Consider the following 24,825-nt stretch of genomic DNA (forward strand, 5'->3'; position numbering starts at 1 on the left):
GTGAAGGGAATTGGCAGTATCAAGTGGTCTCTCGTTAAAAACCATGTCATTATTTATGTAGAGGCATAACAAGTCAGAGAGAAAAGAAATGTCACAAAGAGACTTCTTGGAATACTGGCAAGAAGAGGAGACGAAAAGGGAACAGTTGTTTATAAACAAAGGGAAAGGAGACCACATTGTCTTAACCTCTTTGACTTTGTGACTTTTTATTGCATAATTGATAAAAATGACCAGTACAATTTCCTGTAAGCCTGAAAGTGGGTTATACTCTGCCTAAGAAAAGCCACATATATTAGTTCTGTGGCCTAAGAGTTCACAAACTAGTCCTGAACAGCTTGTGTTCTGGAAATGCTTATGATGGAACTCTGCAAAGTTCTTTCACTGAAGAAATTCAGAGGACTTTGCAAATTAAATTAGGAAAGTGTACGCTACTCTGTGTAAAAAAAAAATCATGTTTACCTACCATATTGGTATTCAGATTTATCACTTTACAAAGAAAGATCAAATCAATTCCTTTAAACTGGGTGTTCAGACAAAGCATTTAACATATAAGTTCATTTCCAGTGTATTCCATCTCCTGTTTAAGTTGCTTATAAGATTAGTTTTGTTTTTTTTTCAAAGGATTAAAGACTTGAGAGTAGTGGCTGAGAAGCAGTACTTTTTTCCTCCAGTTTCCTCAAAGTGAATATGACTTCACAAAGAGTGAAGACCAGTGGTTAGGTAAGTTACTTAAAAAAACAAAAAACAAAAAACAAAGCACAGCTTTTCTTACTTGGAATTTACCAAAACCAAAAGGCCACTGGAATATCATTAATGGTTTCAAGTTAAAGCAGAAAAAAAAAATGTATTTAGGGTTGGAAGAAGGTTCAGTGATTGCCTGCTGCCAACCTCCTCTTCACAGACAAGGAGAACAAGGTCAGGAAGACTATATCTTACCCAAGTTGTCCTAACCAGTGAGTGCCCAACTGGAATGAACATGCCACCTCCAGACTGACAGGCCTGTATTCATAGGCTGGTTCTGAAATATCAATGCAACAAGAAGCCAAATGCCTATAGACTATGAGAAAGAACTATTGGCCAGAATGTGTCCCCTTGGCAAACTATTTGGACCTCAGCAGACCTCGTTCCTTATCTGTACAATGGGGCTGAATATTGCCTGCCCTGCCCTCTAGGCAGATTTGATTGGAAGATCAAATGAGATAAAGTCTATGAAACTTCCTTAAATATTGAAACACAACCTGAATAATAATAGTCCCAATTTGTTGAACACTTGGGACATGTCACGCATTGGGCATCATTTTATTATCACAGCACACATTATCACAAGCAAGAAAGTCATTACTTTCTTTGCATATATGAAGGTAAGACTTTGGTTAAATAGTTCACCCAAAACCTCATGGATTTAGACCAGATCTAGTGGCCCCTCATACTTGAGTATTTAATTATCAATAGTCTCATACAATAATCATGCTATAATATTATATAATGTAATACAATAATACTATATTAGTATAATATATTGAATAGGAGAGCAATATATAGTGCATATTACTATATTACTGTAGCATATTGTATAACTATACTATAGTATATGGTATACTATTATGTAATACCATTAGTACTACATATAATACATATAATATTACTAAGAGATAGGTAGTGCCACCCCCTTTAAAAAATGAATTAGGGAGAAAATGGCTTTAGCAAAAACAAAACAAGATTTCAGGGCTCCTGGGTGGCTCAGTTGGTTAAGCATCTGCCTTCCGTTTAGGTCATGATCCTTGAGTCCTGGGATCCAGCCCCAAGTTCAGCCAGGAGTCTGTTTTTCCCACTCCCTCTGCCCTTCCCTTGCTTGTGCTCTCTCTCACTCTCTCAAATAAATAAATAAATAAATCTTAAAAAAAAAAAAAAAGAAAGAAAGGAAAAAACCCCAAGACTTCCATAATTCATTTTTTGTGTATAGTATGGGTTTTTTTTTAAGATTTTATTTATTTATTTGACAGAGAGAGATCACAAGTAGTCAGAGAGGCAGGCAGAAGAGAGAAGAGGAAGCAGGCTTCCCGCTGAGCAGAGAGCCTGATGCGGGGCTCTATCCCAGAACCCTGGGATCATGACCCGAGCCGAAGGTAGATGCTTAACCCACTGAGCCACACAGGCGCCCCTAGTATGGGTTTTTAAAAACACTTTTCTTGGGGCATTTGGGTGGCTCAGTTGGTTAAGATCCCTTTGGTTCTGATCACAAACCCCAGAGTCCTGGGACATGATCTGGGGTCCTGGGATTGAGCCTCACATGGGGCTCCATGCTCAGTAAGGAGCTTGCTTCTCCATTTCCATCTGTCCCTCCTGCTGCTTATGCTCTCTCTCACAGGTTCTCTCTCTCTCAAATAAATAAAATTAAAAAGAAATTTTTTTCTTGCATGTGAATTTTAAGAGATTAACTTGTTAACATATTGAATTTAAGTAAATGTAACCTGTCTAACAGTCTTTTTATGGTCATGTAAATTGAAAATTACAATGCTCCATTCAGATTAGGCTCCATTTACAACTTCTGGACAACTCACTGAAATAACCTCTTCACAGAATGTAATGATCAGCTTCTGTTTGAGATAGACACTCAATTTACTGATTTCCTATTTGTTTCCACTTTTTAACAAGTTGTGACATTTGACTATAAATGTCTAGTCTTTTACGGTTACTGAAGAACCCTTTGGTTTACTCAAGTGTATGTACTGGGGAGGAGGGGAGGAGAATGCTCAACTTTAAAAACTTTTGTCACTTTTGTTTCAACTATGACTAAATTGTAAGTCTTTGGTGAGTAACTGGCAACTCCTACCTGGGTAGGAGTAGGGGTAATGAGGACATCAAGAGTTTTAGTGTTTAAAATGTATTATTCTTTGTATTCCCCTCATCATTAAAACAAAACAAAAATCGCTTCTAGCAGATCAACATGACAAATGAGTAAACCAGAAGATGGCGTTGAAGATTAGCAGTCACATTTTAAAGCAAGGTAGAAAGTTTCATACAGTCAGTGACTGTTGTTTTGCACTTCGATAAGTAGATGAGTGAAAAAAATGTTGAAACTAAACCTGGTGCAGAAGACACGTGGAGGAAAGTGCAAAAAGCTCATTTGCCATTCTTGTTCTTAGCAATTTCTTTCTGTCTGTTGAGAACACTTTTGGAAAAAGTAATACACTGATTAAAATGTAATCAACATGAAGTCAGTGGTCTTTGTTGTGTTCAATTAAGTATTCCAAGTACCTACAACAGTTTATGACATGTGGCATGTGCTCAAAAAAATATTTGTTGAATGAATGAATCTGTGAAAGGAAAAGAAAGGAGGAAAAACAGGTTGTGACCAGAATTTTCTTTGAACAAAACTCTGTTGTTTATTACATAGACTCTGAGAATGGAAAACTTGCTTGAGTGAATAAAAATATGGCATCCTGTTAATTTCTGAGAAAGTCCGTTAGTTTTAGGAAAAGCATACCTAATCGGTGCCTCACTACCTCTTTTGCTCTAGCTTAAATTTAGTTTTTTCTTTGGATAGGAGTCATTAAGCCAAGATGTAAGCTTAAAAGAGAAAAAATGAGAAGTAAGTGAAATCAAAAGCTTTTCAAAAGTTGCAAGTTGACCTAGGGTGATGGTGGTCTAAAATCATATAGAAACCAGTGATCTGACGGTTTACCTGAAATTGCTAAGTACATAAACATGCTGGCAGCATCCAAGATGCTCTAGTGAAAACTTAGTGGGCAGGCACACAGGGAGTTAATTTTAGTATTAAGGCCATTTTGGAAAATTAAGTAAAATCGCAGGTCCTTTTAAATATTATTTCTATTCTGAACATTTATATCCCAGTAAAAATTTGCTTCCTACCAGACTAATGTTAAAACTATATCATTTTAAAGTGAACTGAAGTCCAGAAGCAATTAAGCCTTTTGATACTTCGTGACCCCTCCCCTCAACTCTTTAGTGTTGCCCAAATTGAAATTTTAGGGGCGATGCACTGTTTTTCTGAGTAAACTCAATTCACCAGTTCAATAGATCCAAAAGTCTGTATGCATTTTAAACATACCGACAGAGAGTATTTGAGCCACAGTTTATAGCTAGCTTAAAGTATCTGAGCCATGCTTTTTCTTCTTTTTATTTTTAATGGTAGGATGTTCTCTAACCACCTAGGAGAGCAGGCTTTCAGCGACAGCTGCGATTCCAAGAGTGCCGCCATCCACCCACAATTCTACGATGTGGACAATTCCTCCGTTTTTGGTTACAGCTCTTCAAGTGAAGTCCCCTGCACTCCAGATTCCCGCTCCTGCACGCCCCCACTTCCCGTCCTAACCACATCGCAGTTGTTTAACTGTTATTATCAACCCGGCTCCCGTAGGACCTAGCGCTCAGGCGAGGTCCCCATTTCGCGCCTTCCCCTTGGCAGGAAACCTCCACACATTAGGGTCCCCGTAGCTGCGCACGCCCGACTCGAGGTGCGCTCGCCACGCGCAACGCGAGGTGGATCGCAGGGGGCTCTAAGGCCCCAAGCCTGGCGGCAGCTCAGACCCCTCAACACATGCTTCTTCTAGTCTTGGCCTCGGGATTCTCCCGCGGCGCCCCAGTCTCTGCTCACAGCGGCCCTCCACCCCCCTACCCGGCTCCAACCCGGCAGGCGCTTTCGTACCCGCCCAGCCCCGCCCCAGGCTCCGCCCCAGCGGGCTTTTACGCTGTATAAGTTCCTCTTTCCCACCTCCGATACTTAGTTTCACCAGTTGAACTTGGGACCCACTACTGCCCTCAGCTCCGAGTTGGGGGCGAGGTAAGGCTTGGGGTCGGGAAGGAGAATGGATGTGAGGCTGGCACTACAGAGAACCGGGAGCGCGAGACTCGAGGTCCCGGAGTCCATCTCGAGGGCAGCTCAGAGGCCCCCAGTTTAGGACCCGAGAGGGAGCATGCCTCTCGAAGGAGCCCCGATTCTCACTTCGACTGCTTTGGGCCCCGGGACTTTTGTGTGGGCTCTGTTGAAGGCCACCTGGGACAATGCCCAAGCATTGCTCTCACCACTTTGTGGTTCGGCCCTGCCCAGACCCGGGGGAGACCAAGCGCTGGACGGAATGGGATAAAGAGGCTGTCAGGGCCCCAGGAGAGGCCAAGGCGGGGCCATTCAAAGGACCTACACAGCACTGCAGGCTTTCTTGAGGAAGGACAGCCTCTTACTCCAGAGGCTTCAATCCGGGGCTCCAGAATACTGCGGCCCTTAAGGGCTCAAACTTACCTTGGCCTCTGGCGCATTGCTCCCCGACTGGTGGTGGTGGAGGAGGAGCTCGGAATTTGGGCCACTTGGGGCCCTGCGCTCTGCTGCCTCAACCCGTGCCCTCTGAGAACCTCCTGGCTCCCTCTCTGCCTCCGCTCTCTCGCGCGGGCCTCCTGGGTCTGGCTGACACTCTGCGCGCCAGAATCTCCCGCTATTTGGCTGCGCTCCTTGCCTTGGACCGGGTCTCAGCCGCGAGTTGCTCCCAGTGCCCACTTAGTCCTTGCTAGCTGCTGAATGCTTGGGGATTCTCTTGGAGCAGAGAGTGCAGGTATGGAAGGAGAAAGCCCTGGCAGGAGGTGCTGGTGCTGAGCACCTGGAATGTCCATTCAGCAGGCTTTCTTTCCCACGTGCGAGATTCTTGGCGCGCGGGGCCCACCAAAGGAGTGTGAATGGTGGAGTGGGCAAGAGTAGTAACTGAAAATGAAGGGAGAAATGGACTGGCAACGGTTTGGAAATAGGCAAAGAAGAGCGGGAATTGAGTGAGCACGGAAACGGTGCCAGAGGGGTGGCGGCTGGTTTTCGCAGTGTGCGCAAAGGCAAGACTTGTGTTGCCCGGGCAGGGTTTGGTCTGTGGGGTGTGTAAAAAGAATGGAGAATCCAGAAGGTGGGGTAGCAGGATGAACTCCGCGGGAAGCACGCTTAGGAGACTGAGGACCGGGAATGCCAAGGGGATGAGACCGGGCCAACTGATAAGGTACTTTCTCTCAGGGGCCTTTGGTGACACCGACTTTTGCAGTGTGCTCCTAGCTATCTCGGAGACTCCAGGGCCTCCTGGTCGTTGTCAGAAGGTTTGAGAAGGTGCTCCGAGCGCTGTGCCTGGGTGGCTAACGGCTGGCCCTCCTCTCTGCCGCGCAGAGTGAGTGCAGGAGGCGGATCCTGGGCGCGTGAGGGCGACAGTCGGAGTGCGGGGCATGAACCTGGAGGGCAGCGGCCGAGGAGGAGAGTTCGGAATGAGCTCGGTGAGCTGCGGCAATGGGAAACTCCGCCAGTGGCTGATCGACCAGATCGACAGCGGCAAGTACCCAGGGCTAGTGTGGGAGAACGAGGAGAAGAGCATCTTCCGCATCCCCTGGAAGCACGCGGGCAAGCAAGACTACAACCGCGAGGAGGACGCCGCCCTCTTCAAGGTTACTAGCACGAGGGGAGCCCAGCCAAGGTGGGGGGGTGGGGGGTGGGGTGGAGGGAAGGCCCCAGAGAGCCGAGTGGATCCCCAACCGAGACTCCGTGGCGATCCCAGTGGGCGCCTGGAGGTTCTTAGAGGAGAGGGGACGGCGCGGGAAGGACGGGATGGGATGAGTCCCGCAGGGCGGGCGGTCCGGGAGCATCAGGTGGCAATCCGCAGAAGCTAGGAAAGAAGAAGAGAGTTTTCAACCTTTGCAGTGTTTTTAGAAACGGGGGTACCAATCCAGAACGTGTGGCATGAGCCCCCAAGGGGGTCGGATGGCTCTAGCAGCAGGGAAATAAATGTCTGGCGGCTCAGCCCCCGGGAGAGCAGCGCTGACTTGAGGGTTCCTGTTTGCATTTATGTGGGTTCCTTTGCCTCCATCGGAGCCTCTTTCTGTACTGTCAACGTGTGTCTCTTTTTGTCTCCCTGTTTCTTTTCTGTGAGCACATGTTGCCTCATGTTGTGTGCTTGAGTCTGTCTCTGTTTTCCTGTCCATCTACTAGTCTGTCTTTCTCTGTTTCACAGTTTTTCTCTGCAGGTCTCTCTCTCTCTGGATTTTTTTTTCTTTCTTTAGTTCCCTCTTTGTCGGTCTCTCTAACTTTCTAGCTCTCTTTGGTTCTTCCATATGTGTTTCTGTCTGATTCCCTCTTTCCAAGTCTTTAAACATTTTTCTCTAGGCGTGTGTGTGTGTGTGTGTGTGTGTGTGTGTGTTTGTGTGTGTGATGATTGTTTGCCCCTACAGCAGTTTACCCAATGAACTGTGCCTTAGGACCCAGCCCCACCACCTGCAGGCAGAACAGGCGCAGGGGACTTCCTCTGGAATTTGCTCTCAGAGTATCTGACCATTCAGATGTACTCAATGTATACCAGCTCATCCCTAGTTCCAGGGGAACTCACTTCAGACACTGTGAGGGGAGAGGGTGACTAGGGCCCCTTTCCAGGGACCCTCCACATCTCACCTACCTCTTTTAAATACATAGAGAATGCTCAAACCGTTTGTCTTCAATTCAGCAAAGAGTCCAAGGGGGAAAGTAGTTTACCTGGAGGAGACCTGTTGTATTTCTGTCCCATGTTTTGAGCAACAGTAGAAATCTGAGGCAACTAAGCATTGTTTTTTCCTTTAGAAATATTATGCTCGGGTTCTTTTTTTTTTTTTTAGACCTATATTTTAACTTTCTTCCCCCTCTTCTTTCCCACAAGGCTTGGGCACTATTTAAAGGAAAGTTTCGAGAAGGCATAGATAAGCCAGACCCTCCTACCTGGAAGACACGTTTGCGGTGTGCTTTGAACAAGAGCAATGACTTTGAGGAACTTGTGGAGAGGAGTCAGCTGGACATCTCAGACCCCTACAAAGTATACAGGATTGTTCCTGAGGGTGCAAAAAAAGGTAGGGCTTCCTGGATTGGGGTCACAGAATATAGGCAGCCTGACAATTTTCAGTTTTCAGGCCTTATTTCATTCTGAGGGTCTGTTTTTCTTTTTTTTTTTTTTCTTTTATACCCTTCCTTCCTCCTGCCTCATGTTCAAGCCCAAGAGGCTCTTTGCCCAAGTTCTCACGGTCATAAATTGAAATTCTTGTGGTATTGGTATAGGTTGATTTCTCAGATTCCAACTCTCTACCTGTGGGTGTATGCACATGCATGTGTGTGCATGTGTTTTTCAGTTAGTTCTATTGGTGTAAGATATGGTCCAAATTTTTCAAACAAAATATGGAAAACTTGTTCAGAGTTTTATCTCTACTTATCAGTGTTTCATGATTAACCATTCTGTAGAAAGGAAGTGTACATATATCCATATATTGTTATTATTTATAGTAATGAAAATGTCATTATTGAGTGTACTCTGATAGGCTGGGAGCCTTATTGAAATTCAGATCCTCTCTTTCCAAGTTTCTGACCAGTGTGTCAGAGTAGAGCCCAAGAATCTGCATTTTAAGCAGTCCATACAGATGACTTCACTTGTGAAGCATCTTGCTGGTGGGGCCCTTTATATGACATTGTGTGCATTCACACACAACATTTCATCACCTTCTCTACCTGTCTTATATAGGTCAGACCTTGTAGAAATCAGTTTAATAACCTGAACAAGTAATTGCCCATGGGAATTACTAAAAAAGTACCTTATTTGTCAACACCATTATGCATTCTAGGAATTAAACTCTCAGGTGTTTTCTAAGATTTCACTTTTAGTTATGACAGTTCCTTTTTTTCACACTTTGCCATTTGCCTTTTGCCCAAACACATAGGAGCAAAGCAGCTCACCCTGGAGGACCCACAGATGACCATGAGCCACCCCTACACCATGACGACTCCTTATACCTCACTCCCAGCTCAGGTATGGTGGAGGACATAGGGCTTCTAGAAGGGAAGGCTGGGTATGGGTGAGGCCACATGAGCCAGCTAGAGCCACATGCCAGGAAAAATACACAAACAAAACTGCAGCACTTTGTTTTTGTTATTAGTCAGTCAGCCAACCCAAATCCCCAATCATTGGATGAATGTCTCACTTTCTGCCTGGTGTTACTATAGGTGTTTGTTTTAAGGAGTGGAGAAGTGGATGTGTCTGCCTGTTAGCATGGACCTATGCTACTGATTCTGAAATCTGGGAAACAGATCTTTTGTGGAAGATGAAAATTTTGGAAGTAGTGCTTTATCATGTGAAACCACAGGGCAGCTGATGTCTTCAGACTTTTCTCATGTGAATTACAGCTCTGTTTTATTCACTTTGGTGGGTAGAAGAAAGCAAATTTTCCTGCAGTACTTTTGGTGCCAGGTTTAACCATATGATGAAGCTTTACACAAATCATTACTTTATAACACTGTCTTCATTGTGCTTTTTGATTCTTTATGGCTACTTTCCACCTAGTGTGATGAGCTATTCATTCCAAAGTCTTTTGAGATGGTAAAATTATTTGGGTCTCAGCCAAATTAGAGATTCTGTGAGGAGTCTGACTTTGAGAGAATCTGCCCCCTCCCCTTTCCCAGTGCCAAGCAACTGAACTTTGCCCTGCTGGTTGCCTTTCATCTCAGCTGCTCCCTCATATTCCTTTAGCAGGTTCATAACTACATGATGCCACCCCATGACCGAAGCTGGAGAGAATATGTCCCTGATCAGCCCCACCCAGAAATCCCATATCAATGTCCTGTGACGTTTGGATCCCGCAGCCACCACTGGCAAGGCCCGGCTTGTGAAAATGGTAAGGAGTGGTGGGGCACCTGGGTGGCTCAGTGGGTTAAAGCCTCTGCCTTCGGCTCAGGTCTTGATCTCAGGGTCCTGGGATCGAGCCCCCACATCGGGCTCTCTGCTTAGCGGGGAGCCTGCTTCCATTCCTCTCTCTCTGCCTGCCTCTCTGCCTACATGTGATCTCTGTCTGTCGAATAAATAAATAAAAATATTAAAAAAAAAAAGAAAATGGTAAGGAGTGGAAGAGATTATGCTGAGTAAAATAATCAAGCAGAGAGAGTCAATTATCATATGGTTTCACTTACCTGTGGAGCATAAGGAATAACATGGAGGACATGGGGAGAAGGAGAGGACAAGTGAGTTGGGGGAAGTCAGACGGGGAGACTGTGGACTCTGAGAAACAAACTGAGGGTTTTGGAGGGGATGGGGTGAGGGGTTAGGTGAGCCTGGTAATAGGTATTAAGGAGGGCGCGTATTGCATGGAGCACTGGGTGTGGTGCATAAACAATGAATCTTGGAACACTAAAAAAATTAAATTAAATTAAATTTTAAAAAGAAAGAAAAAAGAAAATGGTAAGGAGTTTGCTGGGGCTGGTTTTTAGGCCTGTGGATCACCCAATAGAACAAACCTGGCCAAAGGGCCCTGATCTCTCGTGATCTGTCCTCCTCAGAGCTGCTAGGAAAGACCTCATGTACAGTGAAGGAGAGAGTTAAAGTCCTCAGGGGAAGGACTCCAATGTTTACTGACACCTGGCCTACTTGTGCCAGGACCTATGCTGGGAACTGACTTACATGAGATCTTATTTAAACATCACAGAAAAAGGTACCTGGGTGGCTCAGACAGTTAAGTGTCTGCCTTTGGCTCAGGTTATGCTTCCCAGAAACCACCAGGGATCCCCCAGGGTCCTGGGATTGAGAATCAGGCTCCCTGCTCAGTGGCGAGTCTGCTTCTCCCCATCCCTCTGCAACCCATCCCCCCACTTATGTGCTCTCTCTTTTGCTCTCTCTGTCTCAAGTAAATGAATTAAAATCTTTAAAAAAAATAAAAAATAAACATCACAGAAAAAAAATAAAGGGGACACTAATCTCAAAATAGGTAAATAAATAAAAATAATAAACATCACAGAGATCCATCCCAGGCAGCTAAAAACTGCCCCCCCACACTTTTAAGGGAAATTCACAGAATGTAAGTAATGCTGAAAGTTATCCAGTGTAAGTGAGGGGCTGGAGTTTAACCTCAGATCTATTTCATTTAAGACAGAGGGTCTCAGATGTCAAACTGGTTGGCCATATTTTTTTTAATTATCGGTTTGACAGGTTAATATTTTTCATTTCCCTGAATAATCTTTGACAAAAAGTTACAGATTTTGTCAGTCTTCCCTCCTGGATTGTCTCTTAATGTTGACAGGGCCAATAATCTCACTGGTCTGTTTCTTTCTATACATCTGCAAAATGGGCTTACATAGCTGTGCCCAAGCCTTTCCTCTATTGGGACGTCAGCAAATTATTGAGCTAGTGTATTCTCTTAAACAGTAGTGTGCCCAGCGGGCACCTGGTTGTCTTAGTTGGTAGAGGATGCCACTCTTGATCTTGGGGTCGTGAGTCTGAGCCCCACATGGGGGTAGAGTTTACTTTAAAAAAATAGTGTGCCTATCATAGTTATTTTTGGGATTAGAAGTGATAGTAAGAATGGAATGAATAAATACTAAGAAAAGAAAACAGTCACCATAAGGTGACTAGTGTTGGTGTTGGGGTCCAAAGAACTTTGTTCACTCTGGATTAGATGTGGTCCCATGCTCATAGGAGTTTCCCAGACATCAAAATGAGATCACTCAGTGGAACCATTAATTAGCTAAGTGCAGAGAAGACTTCACACAGTGTATCGAATACAGGAAAACACAAACTTCTAGGACTTTTGAGTTAGATATTTATATAGATACCCTGAGATGGGTCAAGACTCAGATCCTTCAGTATTCGTAGGAATATTTGGTTCTTCACTATTTGGTCAGTTCCTGTTTTTTTAATCATGTTCGGGTCACTTTTGGCTTTAGGGGATTGATGAAGTATATTATCATTTAAAATTTGTTTTTAGTGGCATGTTTACAAAAAATCTCAGAATTTGATTTTATTAGCTTTTCAAGAGTGATTTGCAGCAAAGGTTGCTTTCCATTCCATCGTGGAGGAGTTAGCTAACATTAAACTGGTGTTTCTGAAATTCAGACTTGAGTCTAATGCATTAGGCTATATGGAACTAAAACTTATTAACAAGGCCTTGCCTCAAACTGTACAAAAATATGGAATATGTAGATATATTTTGAAGCATAGTTGGCATTAAATGAAGAATCACCAAAATTTTGTTCTATCACATATTCTTTCTCTATTACTGTTGTAATAACTGTGATACACAGCTATTATGCTGCCAAGACCTATGGTTCAATTTTCTTCCTGAAGCCAGAAATAGAAAGCTAAATAAATGTGTAGTAAACAATTTGTAAGTTTGTAATTGGACTCTTTGGCATCAGAACTCAGTAGACCTGAGCTCTACTGTGAACTTGCAGTGTGAACAAGGATGACTCTCTCTGAGCCTAAGTTATCCTGTTTATCAGATAACATAGAGGGATGTTGCTCAAAGGGTACAAACTTCCAATTAAAGATGAATAAGTTCTGGAGATCTAAACACAACATGGTGACTATAGTTAGCAATTCTCTATTGTGTTTAAAACTGCTAAGAGAGTAGATCTAAATATTCCCACTATATAGCGGTAGTGAAGTGATTAAGCTGTTAATCAACTTAACAGTTGATTTAAAAAAAAGAAACTTATAAAAGAAGAAAATTATTGAGGGACTATTCCAAGTTTCCATCCAAAGCTCCTTCTTTCAATCTTGTTATTTATGATTGGACTTCAACTTGTCTTTGTCACTTGAGAATGTCACTGGTCAGTTCTAGAGGGCACTTGGCCCCTCCCTCCCAGGGTTGGTGCACCCCCAGGGAGAGGAGACCTTCCTATGCGTCGTGGGACTGACTCTGTTTAGACATCATCTGATTCTTATTTACAAATGCAGGTTGCCAGGTGACAGGAACCTTTTATGCTTGTGCCCCGCCTGAGTCCCAGGCCCCTGGAATCCCCATAGAGCCAAGCATAAGGTCTGCTGAAGCCTTGGCGCTCTCAGGTGAGTGCAGTGTTCCCTTCCAGAGGCCCCCTGCAGGAGGCTGGCTTCTGCTATGGATCAGCCCTCACCTTTGGGTATATTTGACTGGGGAGGGGAGTATTCCTGAGCATAGACCGTGCACATTGGCTTTCTTCCATCTGGGGACTAGAGAGGGTATGAACATAATCTGACTCTCAACTTCCATCAATGAGGAACATCATTAGAAAATTTAGCACTAGGAAGCTAGCTTTTGATTCTGATGCCAATTCTAAATGCTGGTTTGAACTGAGTCATTTTAAGGTTTCCACTGACATTTATCTGAATTTCCAAGAATGTGAACACCTCAGATTTATATACCACGGATCCACCCCCCCTTCAGCCAACATCCTCACAATGTAGCATAATTTCTTAGAAGAATATACAAAGGTTTCTCATTTTAAAAAGTTGATAATCCTTCCAGGTTTAGCTACAAATAGTTCTTCCTCTCTGGCATCCTGGGAACATGAGTTCTGACTCCTTTCTCTTTATTACATTCATATGCCTAAAAGTTGTGAGCCTTGCAGTCATTCTTCCTCTGAAATTCGATAGGTTTTGCAAAAAATTGGATTAGAGCTGATTTTTAAAGATTCATTTCTAAAAGAATCTCTGCAAGCTCAAAGATCTTACCTGTTTTAAGGAAGGCACCTCAAGGTTTACTAAGCATATGTGGTGTGTATATAGTTATTTTTTAGATAGTATTTTGAGTTGTTTTAAAATGAGATTTGTAATTACATTAAAAATGAAGACCTTAAGTTAGCCTCAGAATTCTCACCTTTCCCCTTGGGCTTTTTAAAAATCAATGATAGAAAAGTATGAAGTAAATTCTGAAGGTTTCAGAAAGTTGTGGGCACCTTTCTTGCTTCCAGGTTCTTTTCAGTTCTGAAGTTCTGAATGAGGCTGCTGCCTTTCTTCTTAGATGCTCCTAAATGATGGAGGGGAGATATTTTTAAATGGAAATCTCGTGTTTAATTTTAGAAATTTTCTAACCCTTCTCTTAAGCACTGAAGACCTATGTGGGTGCCTGGAAAGTAGGAAATAAATAGCTATTTATGTTACTGTGACCTCATGATTTCTGATGACATTAAATGAAATGAAACCTGCCCTATAAGTCACCTCAAATGGCCAACACTCACTGTCATCAAAGTATACTGTCTGTGCTCGCTCTCCACTAGTGTGTTTACAGCAGCAGAAACTGAAGTGGAGAATTGAGACAGTGATATGGATTAAGTCTCAAAACCATTGAGGAGTTTTGTGGGTTTCTTTTTTTGGAGTGCATAATGCAAATTAATTATGGACCTTGAGCATATTTGTTGGAGAACTGTAATTCCCATTTATTTTTAAATCCCATACAGTTATGGATGGGTAGCTATTGCCTATACATGAAGCCCTTTTGCATTTCAGTTAAGGGACTGACAGTTAAGGGACATTTTGCAGACCTACCTTTGTTGTCCTTTCAGTTTGTGGGTCCTATTCTGAAGAAAAATTTCATAAGTGAACTCATCAAGTTAAATGTTTTAAAAAGCACAGTTATTTTCAAGGCAGATTTTGAAAGCCTAGTGGGACTTTAGCCTTAGAACATTTTTTTCATTGATTCTTTTCTTTCCACATGAATTAATTTTATTACACAAGTAGTACATACATACACAGCATAGAAACTAATGTGACAATCAGAAAAGAAAAGGTGGAGAATAAAACATCATATTCCTACCACACAGAAATCACCACTGTGCACTTATATGTATAATTTTTTTTATGTAAGTGACATCATATTGATATTTTAGGGTAGTTTCTTAGGTAAGCATTTTTGTTAATTTTTTGAAACATCATTATATTCTTTTAACTAATAGAAATTAGACTTAGGGTTTACTTCCTCCAAAATCAAAACTGATTGCCATACTTAAAGATGAATTTTGTTCAGTAGTACATGACTTGTTATTTTAGACATAATTTTGTCATCACCACTATCATCATCACCAAAACAATGATGCAGAAAGTTCTTAACCAGTGGTGCTCTCTAATATGCGTCAAATATATTGTGCAGAAAATTAATGTAAGGTGTGATCCCCCTCCACAAAAAAAATGTGTGGTCACACAAATGTGGAAAATGCTGTTAGACAACATTAAATAAATTTCTTTCAGGATTTCCTTAATATCTTTTACTGTTTGTGACTCCCAGAGGGAGATGGGGGTGTGCAGCATTTCCTACACTTCCTTGACCCTGGAACTTTCTGCTTATAATGGAGTATCTTGGGACACCAGTGTCCCATCAAATACACATGCTCTGGTTGAATAGCTTGGCATCCTGATGTATATCTAATGCTCCTTGGTCCCTTAGCACTGACCTTGAAATCTCTGTGTTTACAGACTGTCGACTCCACATTTGTTTGTACTACCGGGAGATCCTGGTGAAAGAGCTGACCACATCTAGCCCAGAAGGCTGTCGGATCTCCCATGGGCATACCTACGATGCCAGTAACCTGGACCAGGTCCTTTTCCCCTACCCAGAAGACAATGGCCAGAGGAAAAACATCGAGAAACTTCTGAGCCACCTGGAAAGGGGTGTGGTCCTCTGGATGGCCCCCGACGGTCTGTATGCCAAAAGACTGTGCCAGAGCAGGATCTACTGGGATGGGCCTCTGGCACTCTGCAGTGACCGACCCAATAAACTGGAGAGGGACCAGACTTGCAAGCTCTTTGACACACAGCAGTTTTTAGCAGGTAATGCACCAAATGACCAGTAAGTTTTGTTTATTTAGTTTTGATTTCATGACAATTAAATTAGCCCCAGACTGGCTTTTATGAAACCATGGCCACAGTATTGTTGCAGCTTCATCCAGAATATTAATTTAGCTATCTATATTGATGATGCCTCTTTGGAGGGAGAAAGATATTCTGTCAGCTAACTGCCAACTCTTTCTGTCCCTTACTCTGTACCTTATCCTTAAGCTATTCTTTATAAGTGCCCCTTCAATAACACCCTGTGTTTTTGGGTTTTCATGTGCCTCTCCTTTCCCTGAATATGCTTCCTGATTCAGTTTATTTAAAATAAAAATATGAAGCATCTATGTGCTTTGACATTGTTGACATTTGCTTAGCCTTTTGGGTTTAAGTTGCCCAAATTCATGTAGGCACACCCAAATTCTCTTTTGATGCCCCCAAACAAATATGTCCCTACATGACTAACCCTTGACTAAGATGTATAACAAGAGGAAGAGGGAGAACTGAGCCTCTGGTTCCCCACGGCAGCACCAGGGTGAGAAAGGCAATTGGGCCTGAACACCCCTTTCTCCCTCTGAGCTGCAAAACTGCCTCCAAATCTGTGCCACGACTGTTTTGTCCATACTGGGGTCCAGTATGGAGTCATGGTAGGAACCCAAGGAAGAGTCTCAGGAGCTACTGAGGGACATCTTGTCGGCACCTCTTAAGTATGCAAAAGGGTCTGAAAGAGTCAATGTGGTGGGGGGCGGCGGGGCTTGGTTGGATCAGCTCACAGACTGTGAATCTTGGTCTCTTTGGATTCAGAGCCACAGGGCTAGGGCTTTAGTTAAGATATCCAAGAGGAATGACACTTGCTTCTGTGAGTTTTTCTCACCATGTATGTTTTAGGAAGTTCAAATCCTACCATTCTAAGTAGGCTATAAGTACACTTTTGAGTCACAGTCACTGAGAGCTGGGTACAAGCAAGAAGCAGAAAGGCATGATGCATAAGCTGTGAACATCTTTATGTTGTGAATTCACTTGCCTAGAATTTAATATTTATCTTTGAGCAAGAGTGTTTTTTTTCTTCCTCTGTAACCATGCGCTGTGCTTTTTGCTCATTGCCACCTCTTACCTTGAAGTATTCACTGAGGTTCAAGGAGGAACCTGTGAACTTAAAAATTGCTGCTGTGTAGACCAGCTTCTGCATAATCAAGGATTCCCACAGAATGTTCTTATGTTATCAAGCATTTAAGACATGACTTTTTTGGAGAATTGTGCCAACTCGCCACTCTGATTAGCTTGTGTAGGTGTAGTCTCAGACCTCAGTAGTGTGAATGCCTTTTACACATTCTGACTAAGTCAGTTAGGTTTGATTTGAATTCTGGAAGGAAAAAAAAAGAAGCAGGAAGTCAAACAGTCCAGTGAGTTAGTTAGAAACTTTTCTTCGGTTGAAGAGAACAGTGAAGATCTTTGATATCTCCCCATTCAGGATTTGCAAACTACTAGGGACAGCCCCTAAAGGCAAAGCCCATGGGTGCATATCTGATCAAGATGCATGTGCACACTGTTCTGCAGAAGTTGTAGCAACAACCATGTGTGTTTCTCTTGGGGACACGGCATTTAACTCTGGTGGAAAGGAAAGAATAGGAGCAGCTAAGGGGCTTAAGAGTCATCTTGAATATGGGCAAAGCAACATGGATCAATGTCAGGGATTGCATATCTGTCTTTCCAACAGTTTGTTCTGCATCCTTAGAGTAGGAGTGGTGTCTTCAGGATATACATATACACAAAAGTGGGGCCCTTAGTGTCTCATCACTACATTTTTCTTTTCAAATCTGTCCCAGAAGATGGGCAAGAAGTCAGCTCAAAGTCCCAGAGTTTAAGCCTAGTGCTAAGGAGGAGACAGCTGCCCATCACTGGTGCTCAGTCCCCAGGATAACAGTAAAGCATTTTTAGAGATGCCTGAATCATGGAGAGGTCCTGAGTAGTATAGATATTGGATTATGAGGGCTCAGCAGTTTTGGGATGACATTTTCGAATAATCAGAAAATTTTTATTTTTTAAATAAATACAATTTCTCCTTTGTATAAATTATTCTTTTGCCTCAACATGGCTACATTTCTTTTCCTTTTTCTTCATCCTTCACTCCTTTCTGCTACCCTTTGCACTCTCATGGGTCCAGTGCTGCAAATGAAGGTTTCTTAATCTGCAGGCCATATTTCCCTTAAAGATTCAAGTGAGGGGCTCCTGGGTGGCTCAGTTGTTTAAGCATCTGCCTTCAATTTGGGTCTCAGGATTGAGCCCTGTGTCAGCCTCCCTGCTTAGCGGGGAGCCTGCTTCTCCTTCTCTTTCTCTCTGCTTGAGCTTTCTCTCTCATTCTCACTCTCTCTCAAATAAATACATAAAATTTAAGGAAAAAAAAAAAAGAATCAAGTGAAACCTGGAGCTCTCTCAGGAAAAGCATACCTATGAACACGTACATGCAATTCCATATCTGGGGTCTATAAATTATGAACCCAACTGAGAGAAATAAAAAATACTCACTCCTATTTTAGTTTTGCTTCCTCTTTAACCTGGCATGTTCAATGATGGTTTCTGATCAGTTTTTTTGTTTGTTTGTGGGTTTTTTTTTTTTTTTTTTTTCTGGGGCTTCTCCAGAGTTGCAAGCTTTCGCTCACCATGGTCGTCCCCTGCCAAGATTCCAGGTAACTCTGTGCTTCGGAGAAGAGTTTCCAGATCCTCAGAGGCAAAGGAAGCTCATCACTGCTCACGTGGGTATTTAGTCACATTCAAATGATTAGCTTTCCCTGTTTTTCAACAACGGCAGTGTCCCAGTTAGAAAAGTCTCAAATGAAAACTCTATGTCAATAGTGACAGGAAAATTGTGAGGGAAAAAGCATGGCCCAGTGAATGGTGCAGGAAGCACAGCCCAGGGAACCACATGTTTTTCCCAGTCCTAGAGGTTTACTCATCACAAACCTGCAATCATGGGTTTCCTTCTTCCGATCTTGTGTATCAATCAAGATATTGTCCTATTCCCATTTTATGAGGATTTAAAAGGACTGGCGATAAAAAGTTTCCCTTTAAAATTCTCCATGTTTAATATTGTTTTTAAAATGCTGTCTAGCTGATCTTTACTTGATGGAGAAACTTTTCCCAAATGGAAAGCTGTCCATTGACTTACATATTTTGCAGTCCCCTCCAATTTTTTCCAAATCCTCTTTTATTTCTGGATTTTTAGAAATTATTTAACTAATGGAAACCAGGAATCCAATGTTATTTGGAGGAGGCTAACTCTGTCAATGAATTTAAGTAGATCAGTGTTCTCTAGCAGAGTTTATAATAGGGTCATTTGGAATAAATTTGTCATTAAAAACAGAGTTTTGGATACACAAGATTTTGAATTTGAAAACTTTACCTTGCTACATACCTTCAAGAATTATTAATGAGCCCAGACAATAAGCAGTAACAGATAAAAAATATATATATACACCCAATAATAGAAACATTCAGGCCATATTTTAGTTCCCATAATTTTTTTTATTGACAACTGTAATAAAACACTATCTAATTTTAAACACACAGTACCCCCTCTTGATTGTAAAATCAAAACCAACCAACCAATAAAAATATAGTCCTGTGGACTTTAGAGCTTTTTCATGAATTATCTCTAGTAATTAATATAATAATTGATATCTTATTAACAGCTAGGGTTATTAAATGACTAAGTAAACTTGGTATTGATAATGTTTCAAAACCTGGTGAAAACCTCCTGCATCAGTCTGATTTTAAGGGTTTGCTGGGTGCTCTAGCCCTCCACTGGGTTAGGCAGCTATGTGTTCCTGCAGCAAGTGTCCCTGGAATTAGTTGTCTGGGATGGAAAAGAAAAGTGGGTATGTGTACACCCAAGAGTTCCTACTTCTTTTTATTATGGATTTAATTCATTTCAAGTATTTCATATGAATTATGCTTGAAGTTTTTATATATCAAATAACAGTGGCTCAATTTAATAGCAGAATTGATTAACAAAGTATTCAATTTTATTAGATGCTGTAAATTAAGGAAAATTCTGAAAGCTGAATTGTTTTAGTGAATATGCCAAACTGGAAGAATTAACATCTTTCCCCATAATAACAGTGTTTTGTTTGTATAGATTTTGCTCCTTTCTTTTTTTCTTTATCTTATATAGATTATCTAGGTCATCCAAGAATTGTAACTTGTTCAGGATTTATACCCTCATCCTTATCAAACTGTGGTTATGGAAAAATTTATTGGCCTAAATTATTCTGAGTTACCTCAAACTTCATTAATCACCTCAAACTTCCTTTTAATTTTGTCATTTTACCTGCTTTGCTCATGCTTAGTTAGACATAAGTTTTAAGCAAAGCAAAGTTGAAAGCACCACCTTTGACTTTAACTGGAGTAAAAACTCAGAATTAAGTAGGTCTATTTCTAGGTTATGGTGTATGTAAGGGTTAACAAAATATTACTTCTTCAGAATGTTTTGATTTGTGTAGCACCTAATTTTGGATTTAACTTTACCTTATCTTTAGATACTGAGTTATTTAATGATGAGCCAATTACAGGATGTTAAAAAGAATATTTCAATAATATCTTTTTAAAATCTCTTATTAAAGGTCGAACCTCTACTAGCCAGACAACTATATTATTTTGCTCAGCAAAACAGTGGACATTTCCTAAGGGGCTATGATTTACCTGAACACATTAACAGTCCAGAGGATTATCACAGATCTATTCGCCACTCGTCCATTCAAGAATGAAAATGTCAAGACAAGTGATTTTGTTTCATTGTAAATATCTGACTTTGACAGGAAAAGCTGATTGAAATCCCTCTTTTTCTTTTGAGAAACTTGGAAATTGGGGCTTCAATTCAACACTTGAGGAGAACTTCAGCAAGAATGGGTGTAAAAAGGCCTGCTCCATCTAATTGACAGATGAGTTTATACAAAAAGGAAGAACGGTTTTCAGGGTCTTCCGTAGACTGCCATCTTTGATGATTACTGTGAAAATTGACCAAAGGGTGTGTTTACATTTACTTAAATGCTATCTTTAATTTGATGTGGATTATTTTTTGCTTGAAAACTGAGAAAACTTGTGTTTCAGTATTGACCACTAACTAAAAGCACGTAAGTGTTGTCCTATTTCTCAGGGAAATAATATCTAAATTTGAAGTGACTCTGCCCACAAAAGAAATGTATTAATTCACATAGAAGATGTTGCTTTTGTAGAAAATGCTTGCTGTTAGAAAGAGAATCTTTGACTGAGGTGGCCTCAGTCAGTGCCTCCAGCTTTAGGGTGGCTGATCATCCCGCCCCTGGCCTGGGTCTCACCGGAGCATGGACTTCCCTGCCCTGTCTCTCACTGCCCCCCATTTGCTGTCTCTCCTTGGGTGACCCTGGAGCCAGTTGTATTTTCTGGAACCAAAAAGCATTAGGGCTACCCTTGATTGGTATATTTTTGTCAGTTCTACAATCTTGTAATGACTGCTTAAGATATTTTTTGTTTCTCATTCTGTAGGAAATATTGCTAAAGATTTTTTCTTTAGAAAAAAAAAAAGATCAACAATCCAAGTACTAAAGATATATTTCTGAAACTCGGTGACATTTCCCCTCTTACCCTGTTTGTTTTGTTTGGCTATCAGTTAGTTATCCATGACAACACTAAAGAGGAGGAGCCGATGCTTTTCAATTTGGTGAACTCTGTTAGGAAAGATGATGACAGGATTTCACTGATTGCATAACTGCAGACTCAGTGCGCTGTTTTTGCTTATTTTGTATATTATATGCTTCCTCATGCCAATATGGTTTGACAGGACCTTGAAATTACTGGGCTTTTTCCAAATACATCTTTTTATAGAATCACTAAGATCTCTACATGCTTAAGTAAATCCGATCACTTCCTTGTTGATTGTTTTGGAAAAGTACAGATGTTGAGACTGATGCTGGCAACTGATATTTTTATCATACTACAAAAAAAACTGCTATTAGTTTCAGGCACAGCAAAAGACTTAGTAGTTCTCAAATATATGCCACTCTTCTTCTAATCTATATTTTTAAATTCATTCAACAAACAGTATCCCTTGCATTAGACAGATTATATTTAGCCTTTATCCAGTTTAGTAAGCAATTAAGCATGGAAATGTCATTTTTTTAACTTTTAAAAGGAGGAGTATTTTTCCCAAAGATTTAATTTATTTACTTGAGAGAGAGAGAGTGCGCACGCAAATGAGAGAGAGAGAGAGAGAGCATGAGCAGGGAGGAGGGGCAGAGGGAAAAGGAGAAGCAGACTCCCTGCTGAGCAGGGAGTCCAATGTGGGACTGATCCCAGGACCCCAGGATCATGACCTGAGCCCAAGGCAGATGCTTAACCAACTGAGCCACCCAGGCACCCCAAAGATTTTTTAATAACATAATACATATTAACTACAGAAAATGTAAATATAGACAGGCAAAAATGAAGAAACATCCTCTTTCTTTTTCCCAGCCCAAATCCTGCTCCCTTAAAATATCCACAAGAACAGTTTGACTTATTCTTCCAATACACTTCACTTCTCTATAGATATACATCAGCTCAAAAAACCTTATAGGATCATCTTGCAACCCTTTTATGCAGTGCTCTCTTAACCTAACAACACAGATTTACCTCACTCTTTTTAGAAGCATTTTCGTTACAGAATTCCACCACCATGCAGTCCATAGCACAGTTTAAGGAATTTCATCAGCAGCTAAAAGGGAATACACATGGACAGCAGATTATATTTTGTGAATTGCAGTAATTTATACATCTTATAGATGCAAAGTATTTTAGGATATATTATCCTAAGGGGGAATTGAAAACAAAATTAGGAACAACTGTGACACAGGCCCCAGTGTATGTGGCCCTCTTCCGTGGAGAATATTTAACCCCCTACCAGTGCTTCAGAGAAGTTCTCTGGTGTCATTCCCAGGGGTGCTGTGTCTTCTGAATTCTCAAAGTAGATGATTTGATGCTTGATTTCTATTGTTGCGAATTCTTTTCTTCTTTCTTTCTTAATATTAATCTGCTTTACCACTGGAGTTATATTTTCTGGAAAATAGTCTTGACTTGGGCCACTTTCCACTTTCTCTTCTTTAGTCCCATCTACTTTGACTTTTTTTTTTTTAAATTTGGAGAAATCCAGACTGTGTGCTAATGAATGAATTATTAAATAATCAGGGTAAAGGATCCTGACAGTTGTCTCAGGACTTTGAAAATGAATGATTGCCTCATTCCTTAACTTGATAAAGTAGAATTTAGCTTGTAGTAATGGAAGATACTATAGAGGACTTTAGGCATTTATTATGCTAAAAAGCTTCAGATGACAAGGTTAAAAAATGTTTAAGTCTCACAGGTGCATGTTCTAATGTTTTATTTCTTGTTCTGTGTATTTAATAAACAGTGGGCAGTAGTTGATGTCTTCTGGAACACTGTAAAAACCAGGGTGACCAACCCATTTTAAACCCAAACCTTGGAACCCCCTCAGTTCCGGGTAAAACCGGAGTGTTTGGAGCCCTATTGAGAGCCCAGCAAGACTGTTGCCTTTAAGCTAGGAAGACTCTGCTCCACTGGGACATATAGTTTAAAATTCTGCATGGAATGAACAACACGACAACATGGTTATCACCAAAGCACGATATGCCAGGTTTGTGTTTATAAAAAGGCACACACTGGGCTAGGGTATAAGCAAGGTTTTCTTTGCATGTCACTGTGTGTAGGAGTCTTGGTGCAGGGTCTGGCATGGGCTTTTGCCTGAGAGGGAAACAACAGGTGCACATGCATCCCAAGAGAAGCCTTGCTCCTGTGTTGGCTATACCAGTGACCATCAAATTTTTTTTTTCATATATATACATATATATACATATATATATATATATGTATTTTTTTTTTTTTTTGCCAAACCACTTTTCATTCCTCTTTGATCACATTTCCCCTTTCTCCACAGGTACATGTTTTTCTAGAAGTGGTGAGCTTCTTTAAAGTCTATATTTTTATTATATATCCCTAGTTTATAGCGGACAGGCATCTATTCAAATGTTACATTAGGGCTATCCTGCCATATGCATTGTTCTGCAACTTACTTTTCTCATAGCTCCATCTTTGAGATTGATCCATGTCAATGTAGGTGGATCTCATCCATCTCTTGTTAACTGGTGTCAAATAGCTTGTCACATGAACACAGTATTCCTGGTATTTATTTTCACTGCTTTCAGGAGAGAATGTAGGTGAAGTGTAGTTGAAGTGAGGGAAAAGAAAGATAGGATGTGGACAAAAACCAAAAAGTGCAGCAGGCCTCCTCCAATATAAACTCCTGTTTTGCTTTACACTCTGAGATGGAAGGAACTTAATGGGTAGTGGGATTCATTTCCTGCACCCCATCTAGATAAGTGGCTAGGACCAGGCAGCTTCCTTGGCTTCAATCCATAGCTATGCTGGCTCCCTCTTTCTGCTAGGTCTCCCAGACAAGGATGTCTAGAGAACCAGGCAGATCATTCTGTGGAAAATGATTGTACATAATGTCATGAATTTTTGCTGTAAATTGCTTTTCAAAATAGATTGACATTCGTGATAATCTGGTGTTTTATGTAGTTGTTAAATAAAGACTTTTTTAAAAAAGTAATTTGTTATGAGCTGTGTGTGTGTTATTAAACACTCATCTTGATAGCTTTTAAAATACTTCCTCCTTCTGTTGTGTTCTTTCAGAGAAGCTGCTTCGGCAGCCTGCTTCCTTCCTGGTTGTCATATGCGTCTGTAAAATCAGATCTCAAAGTGCTCTGCTAGTTTAAAAAAAAAAAAAAAAAGCAAAACTTGTCCCAGCATAGGGCAGTTTCTCAGTGCATGGAAACAGGTCTAAGGAGAGTATTGAACAATCCTTTCCTTCTTCTCCCTTGTGTGTTTTAAAAGGCCTAGTAGACCCAAGGAAATTGTTAATGTTTCCTTTTATATTCATAGTTTCTTTGATTTTGTCACTGCTGTTAAAGAGGAGGGGATGTAGGTTAACCAGCATCCGGAATGTGAAATATAACATAAAACTGTGTCGTAAAAGAGCCTATCAACTGCTCACAAGTCTAGTGGGAACACTAGAAAGATAGGGTTGCAGGTTGTGATGTTAAAAAAACCTTGCAGCCAAGATTTTGTGGAACTGTCAGAAGTGTTTGTAACCTGTGTCTAGGGGCCCCAGAATATTAGCTTAGAATAATTTCGAATTTTTTAGGTGGTAATCAAATAGATCTAGTGGGAATATAAACTATCG

At 41.2% G+C, this 24,825-nt stretch overlaps 1 protein-coding gene across 9 annotated transcripts; it reads left to right on the plus strand.

The window, feature by feature from the left end:
• Positions 1-4,392: 4,392 nt before the first annotated feature.
• Positions 4,393-24,192, plus strand: IRF4 (interferon regulatory factor 4). 9 transcript variants are annotated; one of them, XM_082732145.1, is made up of 9 exons: positions 4,393-4,804; positions 6,155-6,426; positions 7,665-7,851; positions 8,710-8,798; positions 9,516-9,660; positions 12,711-12,818; positions 15,201-15,554; positions 18,195-18,307; positions 20,174-24,192. In XM_082732145.1, exons 2-9 carry the CDS (start codon positions 6,211-6,213, stop codon positions 20,315-20,317), a joined length of 1,356 nt encoding a protein of 451 aa, XP_082588271.1. In that variant the 5' UTR covers positions 4,393-4,804; positions 6,155-6,210; the 3' UTR covers positions 20,318-24,192. The 9 variants fall into 9 exon arrangements, with proteins under 9 accessions (XP_082588271.1, XP_082588272.1, XP_082588275.1 ...); XM_082732146.1 differs by having other exon boundaries at positions 4,710-4,804; positions 6,008-6,426; XM_082732149.1 differs by having other exon boundaries at positions 4,724-4,804; positions 9,519-9,660.
• The last annotated feature ends 633 nt before the right edge of the window (positions 24,193-24,825 follow it).

Source organism: Mustela nivalis (genome assembly GCF_964662115.1).
Source record: "Mustela nivalis genome assembly, chromosome: 5".
In the NCBI taxonomy this organism is placed as follows: Eukaryota; Metazoa; Chordata; class Mammalia; order Carnivora; family Mustelidae; genus Mustela; species Mustela nivalis.